This window comes from Lagopus muta, chromosome 1 (assembly GCF_023343835.1).
Source record: "Lagopus muta isolate bLagMut1 chromosome 1, bLagMut1 primary, whole genome shotgun sequence".
Lineage (NCBI taxonomy): Eukaryota > Metazoa > Chordata > Aves > Galliformes > Phasianidae > Lagopus > Lagopus muta.
The window spans coordinates 191,678,211-191,698,024 of NC_064433.1; the positions used below are offsets into that span (position 1 = coordinate 191,678,211).

General features: G+C 42.4%; 1 protein-coding gene across 1 annotated transcript in view; it reads left to right on the plus strand.

Annotated features, from left to right (window-relative positions):
* The first annotated feature begins 1,798 nt into the window (after window positions 1-1,798).
* Window positions 1,799-19,814, plus strand: part of GUCY2F (guanylate cyclase 2F, retinal) — a 41,173-nt gene continuing 23,157 nt past the window's right edge. Inside the window, exons 1-11 of the mRNA XM_048966286.1 lie at window positions 1,799-1,865; window positions 2,914-3,423; window positions 5,355-5,656; window positions 6,882-7,236; window positions 9,920-10,004; window positions 13,218-13,314; window positions 14,048-14,179; window positions 14,790-14,870; window positions 16,059-16,235; window positions 17,167-17,323; window positions 18,645-18,794. Coding sequence (XP_048822243.1) covers window positions 1,799-1,865; window positions 2,914-3,423; window positions 5,355-5,656; window positions 6,882-7,236; window positions 9,920-10,004; window positions 13,218-13,314; window positions 14,048-14,179; window positions 14,790-14,870; window positions 16,059-16,235; window positions 17,167-17,323; window positions 18,645-18,794 — 2,113 coding nt within the window. The remainder of the gene's footprint in view (window positions 1,866-2,913; window positions 3,424-5,354; window positions 5,657-6,881; window positions 7,237-9,919; window positions 10,005-13,217; window positions 13,315-14,047; window positions 14,180-14,789; window positions 14,871-16,058; window positions 16,236-17,166; window positions 17,324-18,644; window positions 18,795-19,814) is intronic.

Below are 19,814 nucleotides of genomic sequence, written 5' to 3' on the forward strand. Positions count from 1 at the left end.
CAGAAGGGAGAAAGGGATAGAGCCCACTTGGCTATGGAAAAATATTGTTAACAGGGTAGGTATACAAATAAAAAGACCTCCATGTCAACTACTTTTTAATCTTTCATTGTTAGATGCCTAACTCAAAACATTTTCTGTTTCAACATAGGATATTCTACTACTATAAACATCCCCTAGAAGTGAGCCTGTGATGGTACAGCAGGAGACTTTGAAACTGCTGACACTGAATTGAATTCACTGTTGCAATGCCACTGTCAGTACAAAAGTAGAGACAACACTGAGTTTTGAGTTGGAAGGTACCATTAAAGGTCATCTCAAAATAGGTATACTTGTATATACATATACATGTAAATTAAACTTTTACTTTCACACTCCTAGATGCACAAACTTGGTATAATTTCATTCTTTGATCAAAATCTGGTGTGCAAGCATAATTTGCTGGTTGTATACTAAGCAGCATCCTGAATACAGGCTTGAAGTTTGCATGCCTTTTGAGCACTTTCCAAATATGAAGTTCTTTGGTAATTCCCGATAACTGTATCAATCATCACTGAAGCAACTTTCTTAGAACCTTCCTGAATCATTGCAAGGAAGTGAATGAGCAGAAGGAAATGAATGGAGAAAGATGCTCTGCCCACTGCAGCTGAGTGATTTTGTGGCTTCCTATAATCATTAGTCATAAAGGGAGACCTACTACTGAACACATACCAAGGAGATGTATGTAATTTATACAGCTTACTTGAAGTACTGCTGAAGGGTTGAGTTAAAAATGGCTCCTTCTAGACAAAGTGCTGGTCCTATAACCTCAGCTAAATTATTGTAAGGGGCTCTGTACTGTAGCTGCGGCAGGTGTGGCAATGTTCAATGTCTCTTCAGTTTGACAATTTCATTGCCAGGTCCATTGAGGAAGGAATGAGTCTGCAGGGGGTTACTGAAGGGAGCTGCAGGGAGAACCCTATAAGGTCTAGGAAATAATAATCTTTTGCTGCAAATGTAAAAAGCTCTGTGTGTGTCATGAGGGTACCAAAGCAAACAAAAACATGAAACTGTAAAACATCAGTAGTATGGTGGAGCCCAAAAGCAAATATTCCACTTAACCCAGACCTGAAATAGCTCTTAGCTCTGCTGCTTTCAGAGCACAGGCAGAGCTATCACTGCTGTGGTGCACAGAGGCTCAGCTGTTCTGCAATGGGCAGATCTCAGGAGATAATCCCACTAATCCAAGGGCAGAGCTTTAAGATGCCATCCCTACAATCGCTGAGTTAGATATGAGTAAGTCTTTGCACAGAGACTGTTTTGAGGGAGACAGCTTGGGAGTTCTCTTCACTGAGGGCCCAAGATCTTGGGATGATGCATCTGAAGTCATGAAACCATGGAGGAGAAGCATGTTCCTGACCAAAGGGGGCACAGGAAACTATTGACACCACATGGAGCATCCAAGCAGAAGTGTCCCATGAAAACCACGAGCTGAAGGAGGTGAGCACCCAAGCACATTTACAGGGAAAACTGGCCACACATTGCCTCTGTCTGGGGCAGGAATCATGCCCAAAGAGAGCCATCACCATCAGTAAGAAGCTGCTCTGCTGCTTGGTGGCTCTTTCTGGAGACCTGTCCCCTTAGGGGACCTCTGGATGTATTTATAGCATCTTCTGCACTGCGGAGCTCTGCATAGCATCTCTTGGAAGCTGGGGATCCAGGATAAAAATACTTCTCCAGTAATGAACAGGTAGGGTGGTAAGGGACAAGCTACTTTTAGAGTACAAAGCTGTTTGGCTCAGCAAATTTTCTAAGCCCTGGGATGACACTTTCAGTGGTCGATGGAGAAACTGTTGTGGGTTTCAGATTTCTGTGCCTGGATGTGAAAGGTAAGGTTTTTACTCCCAACAAACATCCAGCTCTGGGTCTTTAACCAAGAGTATTTTATGCCAAGAGTGAGCACAAGGCTTTTGCCCTGGCAGTTGTTCAGCATTTTTATCTACATCAAGTCATAACCCTACTTTTCCCTTGTTTTGTGATTACCTGTTGATGCCTCTTTCATTTTGCCAAGACTCTGGCAAGTGAGACAAGTTTGTCCTTGAAAATCTTTTTCAGAAAGTTTTAATATCTTATGCATTTATATATACATCTGTAAGTACATGCATATATGGATCAGTACGTGTGTGTATGTGTTTATGTATATGTGGCCCCTAGCATATGTTCAAAACTCACTGAGGATTTGGGATTGGCAAAAGGTGCTGGCTCAGTGCATTTCACCTTCTTGTGTTCTTACCTGTGTGTTTATCTGTGTGATTTGAGACATCCTTCCAAATGGGAAGGATATCTGGGTTGTGTTTTCTGCTGCAAGCAGAGTCTCTCTTCACTGGCTCATTTCAAAATATATACCAAAATATTTTAGAACATTCTTATTAAGTGTGCAGTTCAGGACTATGGGAAGTTAAATTGATAATTTGTATGGTTGTCTGTGTGGTACACTGGCTTTTTGGGTGCTTGTCCATGAGTTTATGCAGGTTCTTGGCACCTCACACTCTTGCACCTTGAGAATTGTTGAGTAATTTGGACTGATTCAGCTGTATCTACATGCACTGAAGAAATTTGTATGCAGGAAAGCAAACGTAATCTGCTTTTCTTCCAGCAGCTGGTATTGCTTTGCTTGGCTTCCTGAAGAACCCAGTTTAAGTCTCCCCATTTGTAAAGCAATGCCCTTTCTCCTACTGCGTTCCAACAGCTTGCTCTGGGGGCTGTCACAGCACACTGAATTGCATCACATCAATAATGAGAATCGAAGGAAGCCATTTTTCCATGCTGTCTGGGGGGTACTGTTGGGAATAACCATACTTACCTCCTCAGCACATTGCTTTGTTTTTAAAATTGGACTGCTTGGACCCTGGAACTGTGATCCCTTCTTTTCCAAAGCCTTCCCCCATGCTGCTGCCAGGTTAGCAGTAGAACGAATAAGCAAAGACCCTTCAATAGATCTTGGCCAGAGGTTGGATTATGTGGTCCTGCAAGAAGAGTGTGAGACATCAAGAGCTTTGGTTAGATTCATTGACTTTGGAAAGACTTTCTCAGCTTTCATAGGACCTTTGAACCCTGGCTTCTGTGAAGAGGCTACATATTTAGTGGAAAACTGGAATAAAGCCATCTTCTCCTGGATGTGCATCAACTACAAACTGGATTCTACCACCCACCACCCTGCGTTTGCCAGAACCCTGCCTTCTCCAACCCGAGTTTTGTTTACAATAATGAAATATTTTCAGTTGGCCCATGTTGGCATCATTGCTTCCAATCAGGCAGTTTGGATGGACACATCCAACAAGTTAGCGAGCGCACTCAGGAACCAGGGGCTGCCTGTAGGCATTGTTACATCCATGGGTAAGGGAGAAAAAGGCATCGAAGACACTTGGAACAGGATCAAAAAAGTTAGTGGCATTAAAAGTAAGTATTTCGAGTCTAACTCCTTTTTTTATTTATTGTTATACTTCTTTCACCATTGTTATCCAGTGGGCTTAGCCTAGAGAATGAAATTTTGAAGCCAAGTAGAATTTTATCTAAACTTCACAGAGGCAGAGCTTCAGGTGAAAGAATGCTGGGCATCTTGTGTTTGATGGGGATAGAGTAAAATGGTCCTCTACACCATCAAATTATGGGTAGTACTTAATATAGATGGATATCTGTACATGACCCTATCAAGTGTAAAGAAGGGTTTGTAGGAAAGCTTTATATTGTAAATGTTTTTGACTATGGATTATCAGAAATCTCATGCTTTGGAAATGCTGTGTCCTTGGTACCAGTGTTCACTGAGGTATCAGAGGTGAAATCCAGTGTTACACTCACTAGCAGCAATAAAAGAGTCTTTGGTATAACAACAGTATGGTAGAATCATCTGTTTTCTCTTGAGAAAAGCGAGTAAAAGTTTTCCTGGCTCAAAGCCTCTTTAGGAGGTCTGCAATGCAGCTCCAGTCCTGGTTGTATACCTTTGTTACTAGCTCTGCAAATCCAGATGATGTTGCATTTTAGCTAAGGTGTTTCAACTAAGAAGGGCAGCAAGGTGCTGTCTAACTTGAAGTGTTATCAGAGTTCAAATCTGTGCTGGAAACCAAATCCACCTTGGATGAGTTAATTTCATCACCCTCACAACACTCTATGTGAGTTAGGGATGATGGATTGCTTTCATGACCATTGGAAGAAGTAAGTTCCACTTCAAAGATGATTCATCTGACCAGTTTATACTCCCTGAAATAGTACGTGATAAATCTCTGCCTAGACATATCTATTTATTTCCTGTAATTCAGACACCAGGGGGGAATAGAAGTCTCCTCTTCTCCAGAAGTCCCTGGTTGTGGTGCTGGGCACCGCACTCTGGGTGGCCCTGCTGGAAATGTTCCTGGGCACAGGTTAGACCAGAAGGACCCAGAGGTTCTTCCAGCCTTAGCCTCTCTGTGATGCTGTGCTAGAGCCAGTGAGTACTTTGGAAATCCCATTACACAGATAGGTATTTCACCAGACATTGGGCCATTGGCATCACGTCATAGAGTCATAGAATCATAGAATGGCCTGGGTTGAAAAGGACTACAATGCTCATCCAGTTCCAACCCCCTGCTATGTGCAGGGTTGCCAACCAGCAGACCAGGCTGCCCAGAGCCACATCCAGCCTGGCCTTGAATGCCTGCAGGGCTGGGGCATCCACAGCCTCCTTGGGCAACCTGTTCCAGTGCCTCACCACCCTCTGTGTGAGTGTGAAAAACTTCCTCCTAATATTTAACCTAAACCTCCCCTGTCTCAGTTTAAGATCATCTCCCCTTGTCCTATCACTATCCACCCTCATAAACAGCCATTCCTCCTTCTGTTTATATGCTCCCTGTCATTTTGTGCAGATAAAAATGTAGACTCATGTATGGTCTGCTATGAACCAGTTGTAAAACAAGACAGTATCCAATCGAAAAGCCATATAGATAGTGGCAGGATCAATGGATAGAGCCTGGGCACTGCTGATGACTGTGTGGACTATGTCACTTCAGGGCACATAAAGAGAAAGATCAGGTCTCAGTCAATGACAGCAGAGGGCCATCATTACACTGCATGTTATCCCATGGCTCATGTCTGTCAAAATTTCTCTGCAGTCATCCTTCTGTATGACTCCAGGAACGGGTAATGCTCACAGCCTTGTTTGCTAGATGTTGCAGACGTACAGAGATCAAACAAGATGAGCATAATTCCCAACTTCTTTGGCTGATTATGTGGGTAGGGGACCATTAGGATACAGAAGTTCAGACAGCTCTTTCACTGGAGGGAGCTATTTAATTTTGGAAAGACCAAATGGATTAACAACAATGTCTGTGATCCTTATGTTTCAGTTATCCTTCTGTGCATGCATTCTGTGCTCATTGGAGGGGAGGAACAGGCTGCCTTACTCAAAAAAGCACAGGAAATGGGACTAACGGATGGAAGATACATCTTCATTCCATATGACACTTTACTTTACAGCCTTCCTTACCCAAACAACTCATTCTATGTCCTCGACAATGACAGAAAGCTCCAGGAAGCTTATGATGCTGTGCTGACCATCACACTGGAGTCTGGAAACTGGACATTTTATGATGCATTCAGGGAAGCTAAAGAAAATGGTGAAATAGCCAGTGAGATAGAAGATACACAGGTAAACATTCTTTTTCTTGGATTTCAATAGGATGTGGTAATAGAACATATGGGATGGGCAGTGGTTACATAGAAAGGATAGTCGGGAGACAGCCCAGATTGTATGAGCTTGTATTTTGAGAAAAATATGGTGAAGGTTGGATGTAACCTGCGTTTGCTTTGAAAATAGAATTCTATTCATTGACTGGCAGTCAGTTAGTTCAACTGTAGCACCATGATGGGAATTTAAGAGAAAGGGTTGTCTCTGTGGCTCTCAGATTAGTTTTGCTACATGCTGACTGCAGTTAACTCAAGATGAAGCAATCTCTCTTGAAGTAGATAAAGTCTGTGGATATTTTAAGGCACCAGAAAAGAAGCCCACATGCCTGATAATTTGTGTGAACGCAACAACATGATGCATTTAGATGGAAATGATTCATATAATGGAAATCAATATCATTGCTGCCTTGTTCTTCTTAGCCTTTGTAAGATGAGAGGAAACGGCCTTAAGTTGCACCAGGTTGGATATTAGAAAAAATTTCTTCTCAGAAGGACTGGTAACAGATTGGCAAAGGCTGCCCAGGAAGGTGGTGGAGTCACCACCCCTGGAGGTGTTCCAGAACTGTGGAGATGTGGCCCTGAGGGGCATAGTCAGTGGGCATGGTGGGGATGGGTTGGGGTTGGTCTAGGTGATACCACAGGTCTTTACCAACCTAAGTGATTCTATGAATCTAAGGTGAAAGTTACGTTTCTTAACATTTTAGGACAATTATTTCAAAGTCTATCTAAGAAAAGACAGTCAGATTCTACCTTGTAGACTTCAGAAGGACAATTGGAGAAGCTGTCATGCTGATGAGATGCTGGATTCAGCTGTGCTCATCTTCAAATCTATGATCTTTAAAAAACTGTAAGCAATTTTAAGGCACAGTTTATCAGATCTGCATGGATGTCTACTTCAGAAGGAGATGGTTCATGCCTCGAAAGCATCCATTTCTTTTCCTTCTTTGTAATAGGAGCCCAGGTTAACCATATTGAGTGTAGGATTCTTCACTGTAGGTGAAATACCCAAGTCCTCTAATATATCCTCCTAGCTATCAGTCTGAGATTTCATATGTCAAATCTGGAGAACAAAACCAGGTGTCAATCCTTGAGTTTACAGCTAAGGCAATGTGACATCTTTTGATGCAAATGTCAAACTAGAGAATGACAGCACTGTATTGTGACCTTAATTTCTCCTCTAACTTCAGGTTTCTCCACTCTTTGGGACAATCTATGATGCCATTTACTTCATGGCACTGGCAATAAACAGTGCTCGAAGGAATGGAGTCTGGATCTCAGGAGCTAATATAACAGAGTACACAAGAAATGTCAGTTTCCATGGATTTAGCCACTTTGTAGAGACAGACAGCTGTGGGAAGTGGCTGTGCAACTATGTGGTACTAGACACAGATGGTCATGGGAGCCAGCTCTCCCCAACTCACTTGCTGGACATGTCTTCAGAGTCTGTCAAACCCCTAGGCAAGGACATTCACTTTCCAAGTGGAATCCCACCAAAGAAAGACTGCAGCTGTTGGTTTGATCCAGATGTTCTCTGCTCTGGAGGTAAGAAAAACAAAGTAGTATGGTCAAATGGCTCATACCTCTTATTTATTTCATCTTCTCTCTTGCTCAGAGCGATTGCCATGTAAATTAGATCTCCTCAAAGAGGAAACTCTAAATCCAAGAAATTCACATGAATCGGACTGGTTATCATGCTAACTGGCAATCCTATGCAGAGATCCTACTATTGATCTACAAGACTCCCTTATTGTTTTTAAGTCAATAATGTTGTTGCCATTCTTGTGTGCTTGTGAGAGTTTTCCAGATTTAACAATCAACATCTATCAATTTGACAGCTAGTAATGTATGTCAGAATAGCAATCAATATATACTAGCAGCTCAACCCAGCATTCTGTCCTTGTCCTTCTGAGGGACAAAGTACTAAAAAAATTTGTGTTACGACAGCCTTCTTAGGCTGCACATCTGCAGATGCTCTCATCATTACCCCTGGCTAACCCCAGCTTCTTTATGCAGTTTGGTAAGTGGTTGGAAGAGCTCACCTTATCAAAAAAAGAAAATAGTCATTACTCAAAATAAATTGATTTAAAGTAGGCAACAGAAATGATCACTGAAGACAAGAGCAGAAAAATCTTTCCAGGTTTGCTGGACTGGGTACTGGCTTTATTTATTGTTTTTAATTTGAGGCATTTTTTAATTAACGGGGAAATAACTCTCAGGGGAGGATACTTAGCCTCCACTTAACATATTTATAATAACATGCATTTACTCCTACTCTTCTGGGATATGACTTAGACAAACTCAACCACTTCTGCAGAATATTTCATTCAGCAGCTGAGAAAAATGTTCCTCTTGGTTCAGTCATACCTGGTTTAAATCACAGAATCATAGTCATAGGACATCCTGAGTTGGAAGGGACTCATAAGGATCACTGAGTCCAGCTCCTACCAGTGTAACTTCATCGGAATTGGAGATGTACTGATCTTACAGCTGCTGATAACCTACAGAAGAGGCAAATCCAGTGCTACCATATATCTCTCATTGTCTCTTGGAACAGTATAGCAATTCAGATTCTCTCTGCAGTCCACAGAAAAATCCCATTGATTTTTAGAGAGATCAAATTCCACATTCGCACCTTTACAAAAGTATAAACCTCTATGCATTGTCAGTGAAGTGGTGATTTATTATTATGCCTAATGTTTCAGAGAGCAAATTTTGTGACTGGAATTGAACCCAGGTCCCAGTCTGTCTTCTGTATAGTTTTAGGGCTGGAGGAGGTGTGGATGTGAAGCTGCCAGTGTGATAAGAGAGGGAGAGGAGGTCTGGATCATTCCCAGGTAGCTTCTGAAGATTGGATATTTGGAGAAAAATTATTCTCAGAAAAGTAGTAATGCATTGAAACAGGCTGCCCGGGGAAGTCATGGAATCACTGTCCTTGGAGGTATTCAAGTAATGTGGAGATATGGCACCCAAGGACACGGTTTTGTGGGCGTGATGGGAATGGGCTGGAGTTGGACTTGATCTTGGTCTTTTCCAACCTTAATGATTCTTTGATTCACACATCCCGATCCTTCTGGATCAGAGGCATGTCTATGGCGGCCCCTTTGTCTCCCAGGATAAATGCCACCAGGTCTGCCTGGTGGGATCTTCCTCAGTCTCATACTCAAGGTCAGAGAAAGCTTTCCTGGAGAAAGCTGGCCTGGTTTTTACTGCATACTGGCGAGTGAAATTTTGGTCTACACCTGTATACAGTCTGTAAGGTCCTGAAATGGTTATGTAGCATTCACTTTCTATAGCACCTGTATTTCTTCTCAGAGGGAGGTGCGTTGGTACAGTTCCAGGCTGGAAGATGGAAGCAAAGTGACTTTTTTGCATGATTACAATCAGGGACTGGAGCCATGGGCTGAAGCAGAAAGTGAGTCCAAATCTGGAAGGAAAATTATACCAATTTTCACGCAGCTTTCACTGGGAAGCTCTGTCTCAGTGCTCCCAAAGTGGGCTGTAATTTAGATGCAAGAGAGACTTAGAGTCATGAACTTTTTATCAACCCAAACTTGTGCATGCTTGTTTGTGTTGAAGGATCTCTGAACACAGACAGGATAAAATAAAAACAAACAGAAGGCAGAAGAGGGAGAGACAGCAAACACTTCCCACTGGAATTGAGCTCATCCGTTCATGTCAGCTTCCCTTAGCACTCTAGCAAAGCAACTCACGAGCAAACTGTCTCCAGTACTTTCTGTCAGTGAGCCCATTGAGGAAGAATTCAGCCTTCTCTCCCTTCTCTCTTCTCTCTGAAAAATCCCAGATGGACTGATGGCTCACACTGGAGGTCAGTTTGGTACCACATGATAAAGCTTTTTCAGTGGTTCAGTTCCTGAAGAGAATAGGGTCAAATGTTCAAAAGTTATGAACTTTGCAGAAGCTGTTTCTAAAGCATGTCTCTTCCTTGTGAGCCTATATTTAATCAATGAAAAACTGGGGCTCTGGATCTGGTATAGAAAAAAAAGTGCATGTAAGTATATAACTAAAATAGTTTCATGCAGATAAAATCAGCATTTGTATATCCATAAATTAACAACAAATAAGGATTATTTTCTAACATTCCTCTAGGTGAATATTTGACTTTGCAGTCTAATGGTCTAATGTTGGCAATTTTAATGCTATTAACTAAATCAAAGAGGTTTTCTAATCCACTGATTTATTCTTTTTTTCACATCTCTTTGCGCAGGGATTGAGCCTACAATCATGATCTTGGGAGCAATGCTGGTATTTGCCCTGGTGCTGTGTGCTGTGGGCCTGGCTTATCTCATCAGGTGAGAACTGCAGAACATCGTTGATTCAGTGCCAGTTTTACTTTCTGTGGGAGGCTTACACCAGCACTTTGGAGCATGTGTTGAAGGTTTGATTGTGGTCTTTGCTCTCCAGAGAAACATCTCTTCAGTTTATTGATTGTGGCTTGAACAGAGTGGGCATTGGTTCTCCAGTCTCAGGAGGAGCCATTTCACACTTAGTCCAGTCCAGATTGCTGTCAGCTGCTAGAAGGATTAACTGGATTATAGCTTTGATGCATAAGGAAGATTACAAACACTTTGGAAGTGCAAAGTATCCGTAGGAAAACAATACAATATAATACAATAAGAATCTGCCTTGAGAACATCAGGGTGGTGATGGAGTGTGCTGCCATATTAAATGCCTTTTTTCACGCTCCAGATCATTCTTCCCTTCTTTTCTGCCCCTAATATAATTAATTGATTATGGTTATGTACAAAACACAGGTTGATTGATCCTTTGTCCTTTGTGTTAAAGAGAGGCTCCCTCTAGAGAGGATTTGGACCAATTAATTAGAATACATTTTTATTATCAATCCAATTCATTTCCTATTATGAGATGAAGCCCTGTTTCCTTTTCACTCACATTTCATACATATTGGTTGGAGCATGAGATTTGCTCTGAAGCAAAAAAAACAGTAATCAGTTCCACCAGTTGCATAAATCACACTTGTGTCCCAGCTTTATGTCCAAGGTGGAAGTGAGCCAGCGTGGAATTGTTGGGTTGCCCCTTGGCAAGGACAGTGTAGCCATAAACCAATGTAGTCCTCCATTCCAAATCCTCCCATGGGGGAATCTGTCTGTCTGTCGGACAGATTGGTGACATTTACGTGGCACAAGACTGAAATTAGAAGGCGTATACTCAGCAGCAATGTGTTTAACAGAGCAAGGCTCCCATATTATCCCATCCAGCCCTGCCTGGCAGATAATCCCCAGAGACATTTTCTCTTCACTCCTGAATCATCCCGCCAAACCTAGATGATTATAAGGCCACCCAACAAGCACCACCCCAACAGCTCCACTGCCTATGACGCACAGCTGCTTCTGCATTGTTGGCCACCAGCCTCTGCAATTACACAAATAAAAGGCAATTTTTCTGCCTACTCTATGTCTAAGCTGTTCTGCAAGTACCAGACTGTGCCTGGGAAGGCTTAGTCGTAAGTAAAGATGTATGACCATCTGCAGAGGGAAATAAAATGTCTAGCATGACTCAGACAGTGATTTATGTCAGAGAAGGGCATGTCTGGGACTAAATTTAAACCACAGCATGGACTGAGTTCATAAGGGGGAGCACTGGTCTAAGCTCTGCCAGGGATCTGCTGCATGACCCTACATGAGTCACTCCACTCTCTGTGCTTTGCTGTGGGAAGCAAAGTGCTTTCCTCCATGCTTGGAGGAGAGGATGTGAATGATGGAGCAAGGTTTTCAGGAGGACAGCTGAAGGGTACATGAACGATGAGCCTTTTGTGTGGAGCTGACTTGGGTGGCTTGGAACAAAGCACTTAGAGAAAGGTGATAATAAACAAGCCAAAGTGATATAGATGTATGGGTGAACTCTGAACTCCAAAAAGCTGTGCTATTCTAAAATGTCCAGAGTGATGCATGCAATGAGAAAGTAAATCGTTGCGATCTGTGGGTATTTTACAAAATGAATCCTTCCACAATATGGTTAGTAAGAGGAATCCTGCTGCCAAGAGGATCAAATATGCTCTTTGGGAATAGTTTTAGTTGTCTTAGCAGATGATCAAATATTTGCTGGAGCATTAACAGAGTTCTCTGAACAAAAAAAATGTGATAACGGGAGCAATGGGATGCTTTCCTTTTCTTTCTCTGAAGGTGCTTGATGAATTTTTTACTGTCTTATAGATAGTATGTTTTGTGCTCGGTGTTAGACCAGGCCTTCAATGAAAGACTGGGTTCATAAAAACAGTGTGTGACTTCAGCCTCTTTCCTGGGTCTTTAAAATGTCCGTGTGGTGGGTATTTGCATCAAATGAATCCCAGTGAAACTCTGAGATATTTAATATTGCTTTGTGCAAGCCTATCTGAACTAGCCCATGATCATACAGTCCTTGCCAGTGTGTCCTTTCTTGCTGTGATTTTTTCTGCCTTGTCAATTCTAGAGAAGCAAGTAGCAGATAGTACCTGATAAGTGCATTGAATTGTCTGACTTCTCTGTGGCAATTTTGCAAATCTAGAAGTCTATAAAGGAGTCCAGAGTCATCTCTTGGAAAACAGCAGCATCCTGGGGATGTGCCAAAAGCACATTTGTCCTGTGCTGCACAGTAGGCATCCTGTCTGGCTCAGATCCTGCAAGTAGATCTGAATCAGCAGTCTTCTGCTTTATCTAATCACTAATGACGGAGAAGAAAAGCACTGTCTCAGCAATGCTACTTCCAAGACCTTCACGCTGCACTGTCATGCACAGCAAACTGCTCATCCCTTCTAGCCTTTCCTTCTGTATGTTTCTTTACAGGGCAGATAGACTGGTCCATTAAAACCTAATATTCTCTCCTGATGGACAATGAAAATGAAAATTAAGCAAAACAAATTATGCACTGCATATACATCCAGTTTACACTTGAATCACAGAATGGCTTGGGTTGGAAGAGATCTCAAAGCCCCAGTTCCAACCCCCACACTCCTGGCACAGACTACTCCTTCCCACAGCTGCTCCTTGACATGGGCTCCCCTCTCAGGCAATTCCTTGTTTCAGCTTGGAATGCATCCACCCCAGAGCCAAGCACCTCACAGAAAAGGCCATTAGTGGCATTATTACTTGTAAGTGGTAATGGCTACCACCTGTAAGCAGGTTGTACACTTGTGAGCAGATTGACTCAAACTATTTGTGATGAGATTCTTTGGGATTGCAGCTTTGACTGTCTGTGATTTGGGCAGCCCTTGTTGCATTAGCAGAAGGATTTCAGCCAAGTCAGGTCATCATGCACACACCCATGTCCAGCCCTGAGCCACCATGCTGCATATTCCCTGTACTACAATGAGGCCAGATATCCCCAGAGGCATTGAAGACCAGGTTGGATGAGGCCCTGGGAAGCCTAATTTAGCAGCTGGCAACTCTGTTCATGGAGGGGAGTTGAAACTTGATGTTCTCTGAGGTTCTTTCTTTGATTCTATGATTCAGTATTGTAAATTACTTACCTAGCTAAAAGTCATAACTGTGGCTCTCCAAATCTCCCAGGCATAGCATCCTGAACAGCCAGTTATTCAGGGGTCCTAACAAGATAATACTGACACTGGAGGACCTCATCTTCATTAACCCAGAGCTGCATAAAAAGGTAAGTCTGTCCACACATGCAATTGATCTGGAAGGATATTCAAAGATAGGTTTGCTTGTAGTACATTCATACCCATTTCTCTAAGCTTCATTTCCCCCTTCATGTCGAACAGTTTCCCATATGCTGAGTGGTTTTGAATTTCAGGTTAGGTGCACCCAAAAAAACAAAATCAAAATCAAAGCCATTATATTGTAAAATAGTACCCTTGATTATGTTCATTCTAGTAGCTGGGGCTTATTATTTGTTCCTAGGGTTGGAAAGTATAACACTGCTTATATCCACATAGATAAACCACCTCACTACTTAAAATGTTTGCAACCAAACTACTTACTGGGAATGCCTCCTGGATTGTATTGGCTGGCTCCTTTCAGCTCTGAGTATTGTTAGGGGGAGTGCTATTTGGCACAGGCCAGACCTATGCCAGTCATTTGGACTGCTGTGAGACCATCTCACTCCTTGGGCTGATGGCACAGTTACAGGCCTCTTGTCAATGCCAAAGGAGAAATTATCCAGAGGCAAGCTCAGAACAAAACCTCTCTCCTCACTTCCATCACCTAAAGCATTGCTGTAGTGTTTCCAGATGCTACTTACGAGTATTTCAGAGGTGCTATGGAGAGTTTGGGAGTGCAGGAAACCTTACTAGCATGGTGACATGAATGTCCTGGGCAGAGCTGGAGTGGAGGTTTACCTCTAGAGGTGTTAACTGTCTTCCACCTGCCTTCCTTGCATCCAGAGACTAACACTGGACAGTCTGACTGATGCAAACAGTGTAGCTGAAATCAGAAGCCAGAAATCCACAATCCGCTCTGGTTCTTTGAAAAGCACCGCTGCCACCCACGAAACCTCCAGTGTGGCTTTGTATGAGGTAGGTATGGACACAGTCAACAATCGAGCACTTTGGTTTACTGGGCTATTTAAGTGGGGAAAGTCTTCAGCCACAGTACTGTAGATGCCAGGGTATAGGTGCTGCTGATGGCCCAAGAGGGTGATGAAATGTCTTCATCTCTGGAGACATTCAAGATCAGTCTAACTGGGGCTCTGAGCATCTGCTTGAGCTGTAGACATCCCTGTCACTGCAGGGAAGTTAGACCAGATGGCTTTAAAGGTCCTTTACAACTCAAATAATTCTATGATTCTACAATAAGCTTCTCCCAAGCATGGAGCTACCAGTGTTTGAGGTGACACACTGACTCTTGTAGTTATGTGTGGTTGAAGTATTCAACAGGCAGCACCTCTGTTAATACATAGCGTTGCCAAGTCTTGTCTTTATTGAGATGTCACCACCTAAAGGCACTGTGAAGAAGCTTTCTTAGAAGACAAGTGGCGACATCTCTAATAAGGACCTTTCTTGCAAGACACAATCCAAATATTTTATCCACTTTTAAAGTCAAGGATCTGGAATTCAAACCTAGGTGTCAATGTTAACTGTTGCTCAGAGACTTGCTCTGTCATTCACCCACCTGTATTGTGGACAGGGAGACTGGGTATGGCTGAAAAAATTTGAGACGGGAGCAATTCACCACCTGCGACAAAGCTCTACCAGCATCCTGAGGAAGGTAGGGACGGGGGCTTCCTGGGTGTGTGGAGAGAAGGTTGTCTGGGGCAGGAGGGATGGGTTTTGTAATGGAAGGGAGATTTTATTCTCTTTGTTTCCCTTTTATATCTGTTGAATCATATTGCATGACTGTCAATAATTCTCGCTTGGTTAAACCTATTGGAATGGAGAGTGTAGGATTGCATCTCACAAACATGACCATGGCCAGTGAGTGGCAAACCTCACCCTGGGCCTGATACTTCAGAGCTGGTGCAACATTAAGGGTATAAAAAGTCCTGCAAGTAAAGTTGTCTGCAAAGGCAGAGTGGTTTGGGGGAAATCATCCCTCTCTGTATCAGGGCAGGGTAATTTACTGGTAGCTATTTTATGTGTTGTTTGTTGACTACCTAACAGTGCACAGATACAGTGGGATTTGCTATGTATTTCCAGCTAAGATTCTCTTTAGAAGTTCAGTCTTGCAACTTATTGACTAACAAGCAAACACATTTGTTGTCCATATTCAAGGCCATTAGCTGTTGGCAACTACTGTTAACGCAGGAGTAGCATTATAGAAATATAGCAAATTTACCAGGGCATGTAGCTGATGTCACCATTGATGAATGACTTTGGGTATTCCAGGCATTGCTTTCCAGATCAAACCTGAGCTGAAGCAAGTCCCCATATGCTGAACTCAATTTATCACAGCTAAGTCATTCTGTCCTGGTGAAAGGTCCAGGTTGACTAGAGAAAAACGAGTTACTGTTCAGCTTACTTTTGCCATCTTGCTTTCTTTGTCTTAGTGGTTAGATTAGAATGAGCAAAGATTTAAATAGACAAAAGCAAGTGGCAAAATGTTTGTGCCAGAGGAGGTTCAGGTTGGATGTTTGGAAAAATTTATCCTATGAAACAGTGGCAGTGCATTGGCACAGGCTGCTCAGGGAGGTGGTGGAGTCACCACCCTGGATGACACCACTCCATGGTTCATGAACCATGGAGATGTGGGACTGAGGGATGTGGTCAGTGGGCACAGTGGGGATGGGTTGGGTTTGGACTTGGTCATCACAGAGGTCTTTCCAACCTTAATGATTCTATGATTCTATGATCCTGGTGTGAAAGGCTGTTTGGAAGCATAGGAATGGTAAGAGCTTATGGTAATTCTAAGCAGATGTCTAGCTGGCTTGGTCTCCTGTGATTCACTGTTTTGTTTCAGATGAAAGAACTACGTCATGAAAATGTGAATCTGTTCCTGGGATTTTTCTCTGACTGTGGCATCTTTGCCATAGTGACAGAGTACTGTTCCCGAGGAAGCCTGGAAGACTTGCTGAAAAATGAAGATATGAAACTGGATTGGATGTTCAAGTCCTCCCTCCTGATGGATCTAATTAAAGTAAATCCATTGCTCCTGCTGAACCCTGATCTGCATGTGATTTTTGTATTACTATAGCTATTTAATCCAGGACTGTGGGATTCTCAGACTAATGTAATGCAGGGAAAGCCAATATGAATATAATTATATTGTATACGCTGGCCTTTAATGGAAACCTCTTATTCTTATTTTGTTACATCCACTCAACAGGATGAGAGGTTAAAACTACCCATCAAGCTGGAACTGATCGCCTGGAACAATTAATCTGATGACATAATCCTCCTTCCTGAAGTCCCTCTCTTGACATAAATCAGAAATGCTTCCAGCATGGAACCAAACCATAGAAATCTCCTGTCATATGATGGCTACATGCATAGTCACTTTGCAGGAGTGCTCGCTCATTTCCAGATACATCCCATGTGTTTACATCCCATTAAAGTGAGCTGGGGTCATGGGAAGGTGGTTTGCAGAGAGTTTACTTGCGGAACCGTGCATGAACAATGTGATCTTCCTCCTTGAGGATTCTGGGTCGTGGCATCCGTCTCTCATTGCCTCTGTTGCTTCTCTTGACCTAATAATCATTGAGTATCACTTGTGTTTACCTTCTTAACTTCATCCAAGAGTACAGCTCCTGGGCACAATTGCTCCTAAGGCTACAAAGAAGGAGGCAGCTAACTCATAAAGGTGCTAGTGCTTTCCAGTATTACAGCTAACTCAAATTCTTATTTCTAATCAATTTCTAAACCTTTTCCATTTTTTTCTTGGGCTGATTAATGCTGGTTGTGTGGTTTGGATCATTCCAGAGTGTGGTACCTGAACCAACTTTTGCATTTGCCGTAAAGCCAATGCTGTATTTGATGCTCTCCCAGGTGACTAGTTGACTCAGTGTCTCTGAATCCTAATTGCTAATACAATCTCAAGGAACCGCCTCAGTCTCTTCTGTATTTCATAGGGAATCAGGTATCTGCACCATCGAGATTTTGCCCACGGACGTCTGAAGTCTCGTAACTGTGTTGTGGATGGACGGTTTGTGCTGAAGATCACTGACTATGGTTATAATGAGCTCTTAGAAGCCCAGAAATGCCCTTATGTTCACCCACCCCCAGAAGGTAGGTGGCATCAGGAAAGATTTTGGGGAAATATTTGCCTATTGATTTAGTAGATGTTTGTGCTCATGCAATTGCAAGCCAGTAGCCATGTGAGATCTTTGTGCTCAATCTCACAACATCCAGGAACCTGTATGCAGTGTACTGTTGTAGGAAAGAATATGAACAGTTTTTTCAGACTTCCTAAAAGCTAATAGCAGAGATTTTATTGTAAGCAATGATGGAGCATAAGCTTGTTGTAGTTGGGGAAGGATTTAAGTGCATCTCAAATCTGAAACAATCCTGAATTGCTGTGACAGGTGGAATTGGCTCCAATCATGTCTTTGAAGTTTTAAGTTAAGCGATATGCAAAGAGCTTTTTTTCTTCTTCTGTCTGAAACATAGGATGATACTGTACTCTTTGAAATAGACCCTCTATATTCCAGTCACCAAAGGTTGCTACATGACATTCCCAACACTTGGGGCTGCATCTCATGGGGTCAGATTTGGAGATTTTGATTAAATTTCCTTCCATGTGAGAAGAAATTGGCAGTTGTTGCCTTGGGATCATATGACAGCCTTGCAAGCTGGTTTCACGTGGCATGCAGTGCTTCAATCCCTCTCTCATTGGATTTGTTTCCCACATTTCCAGTGTCTCAGTTATAGCAGTTGTCAGAAGACCACTCTTCTCCTCCCTTAGAGATGTTAAAAATATCACAGTACTTGAAATGTTCTTTATTCTCATTACCCACAGTCGCCAGGTTAACAACACCCCAGATTGAAGAAGATGAGGCTGATGAGGCTGGCTATGTTTTAACTCTGCTTTTTTCCACTTGAAGTAAAGAATTATGAAGATTTATCATATTTCATACTTCTGTTACTAAAACTGCTTTCATCTGAGAATAGTTACTTAAAGTATTTAATAAGCTGTTATTTTATTAAAGAGCAACACCTGTAACAAGACATCCACGCTTTAGCACCAACATTTTGTCTGAGTGATGCTTTTCATACAGAAAATGAGTTAAAACTTGACACTGGTGAGATGACTTCTTACGTAGAAGTTCAAGACTGGTGTTATAGAATGTAAGTTGTTGATACAGCAAAATTTAAAGAAAATAAAGACAGTGAAATTTGGAAAATTCACATTGACTGTATGTAAGCATAGTATTTTGGGAGCATTGCAAGAAATAAAAAGACCTGATCTACTAATCAATGATGTATGTTCCATCCCCTCCCCTCATCAAATAACTGAAATGAAGGACGCAGTTCATCATTGGGAATATCACTGAAATTAACAGCAGTATGGGCCCAAATATAAAGAATCTGATGCTCTTGATTTGTTTAGAATTGCTCTGGACAGCCCCTGAGTTACTGAGGGACCCAGACATGCGCAGAAAAGGCACATTCAAAGGGGACATTTACAGCTTTGCAATTATCCTACAAGAAGTTGTTGTTCGGGGCCCACCATACTGCACTTCAGACCTCTCAGCTGAAGGTAAGCAACAATTTCTGTTTGTTTTTTAAGGCTTTACACAGAGAACTCACAAAAGGTCTAGTCAAGCCCCTTGGATCAAGTGTTGATGTGGAAATGATGTCTCATTCTCATGACCATTCTTGGTGGAGGGGGAAAAAAAAAAAAAGGCTGTTTTTGTCAAAACATCCATAATGAACATCAAAATGCATACTTCTGACCTCAGACTCTTTGAGTGACTAATCACTCCTATCAGGGGTGTTGGGACAGTGGGTCACCTCCCCAGATGCTTCAAAGCTTTCCAGCTCTGCTGTAGCACTTCCAGTGCCCTTTCACTCTTGACTTTTCGTCATGGTGCAATGAAATCTGTCAGCAGAATTTTTCACAGCTTGGAAATTCCCTTGCTTCCCATCCATCGTTCCTTCTCTGTCTGTCGTAAGAAGGGTGAGGTTTTTGAGCTATCTGGCTTTTTCGTATTTTGTTCATCTACCCATCTATTTTTCCTTAATTGTTTCCCCATTTAAAGAGTTTCTCTCCCCTCATCAGAGATCAAAGTGATGCATCATGACTCTGATGACTTATGCTGAAGTCTGCTAGTATCAGAGCTAGCATATAGGTAAATTTGTTAGAAATTGCTCGTGGTGTAACTCTCACTGGTTCAAATCTTGTTGAGAATGCATGGGAAGAGCAAATACACTCAATCAAGTTGACATAAGTACTTGGCTATAGAGGGGGTGCGAGCAGTCAGAAAAGAGCTGATTTCAATGAATGCCCATTTTAAAGCCCATTTTAGGTTGGACAGTCACCAGGTGGGGTACAGCCATCAGTATCTGCCAGTTCAGTGCATGGAAAATTGGCAGTGGCCCAGGCTGCTGCAGCAACACTATGACAGTGGTAACTATGGTGCAACCTGCTCTGTAATTCATACCTGGACCATGATGTGATGGATGATGTAAATTGCAGGTGTTCTCCCAACTAGCCTCACTGGGCAACCTCCAGCAGAGGTTTTCAGCAGATGCTGAAATGCATTCTAGTTTCCTGACT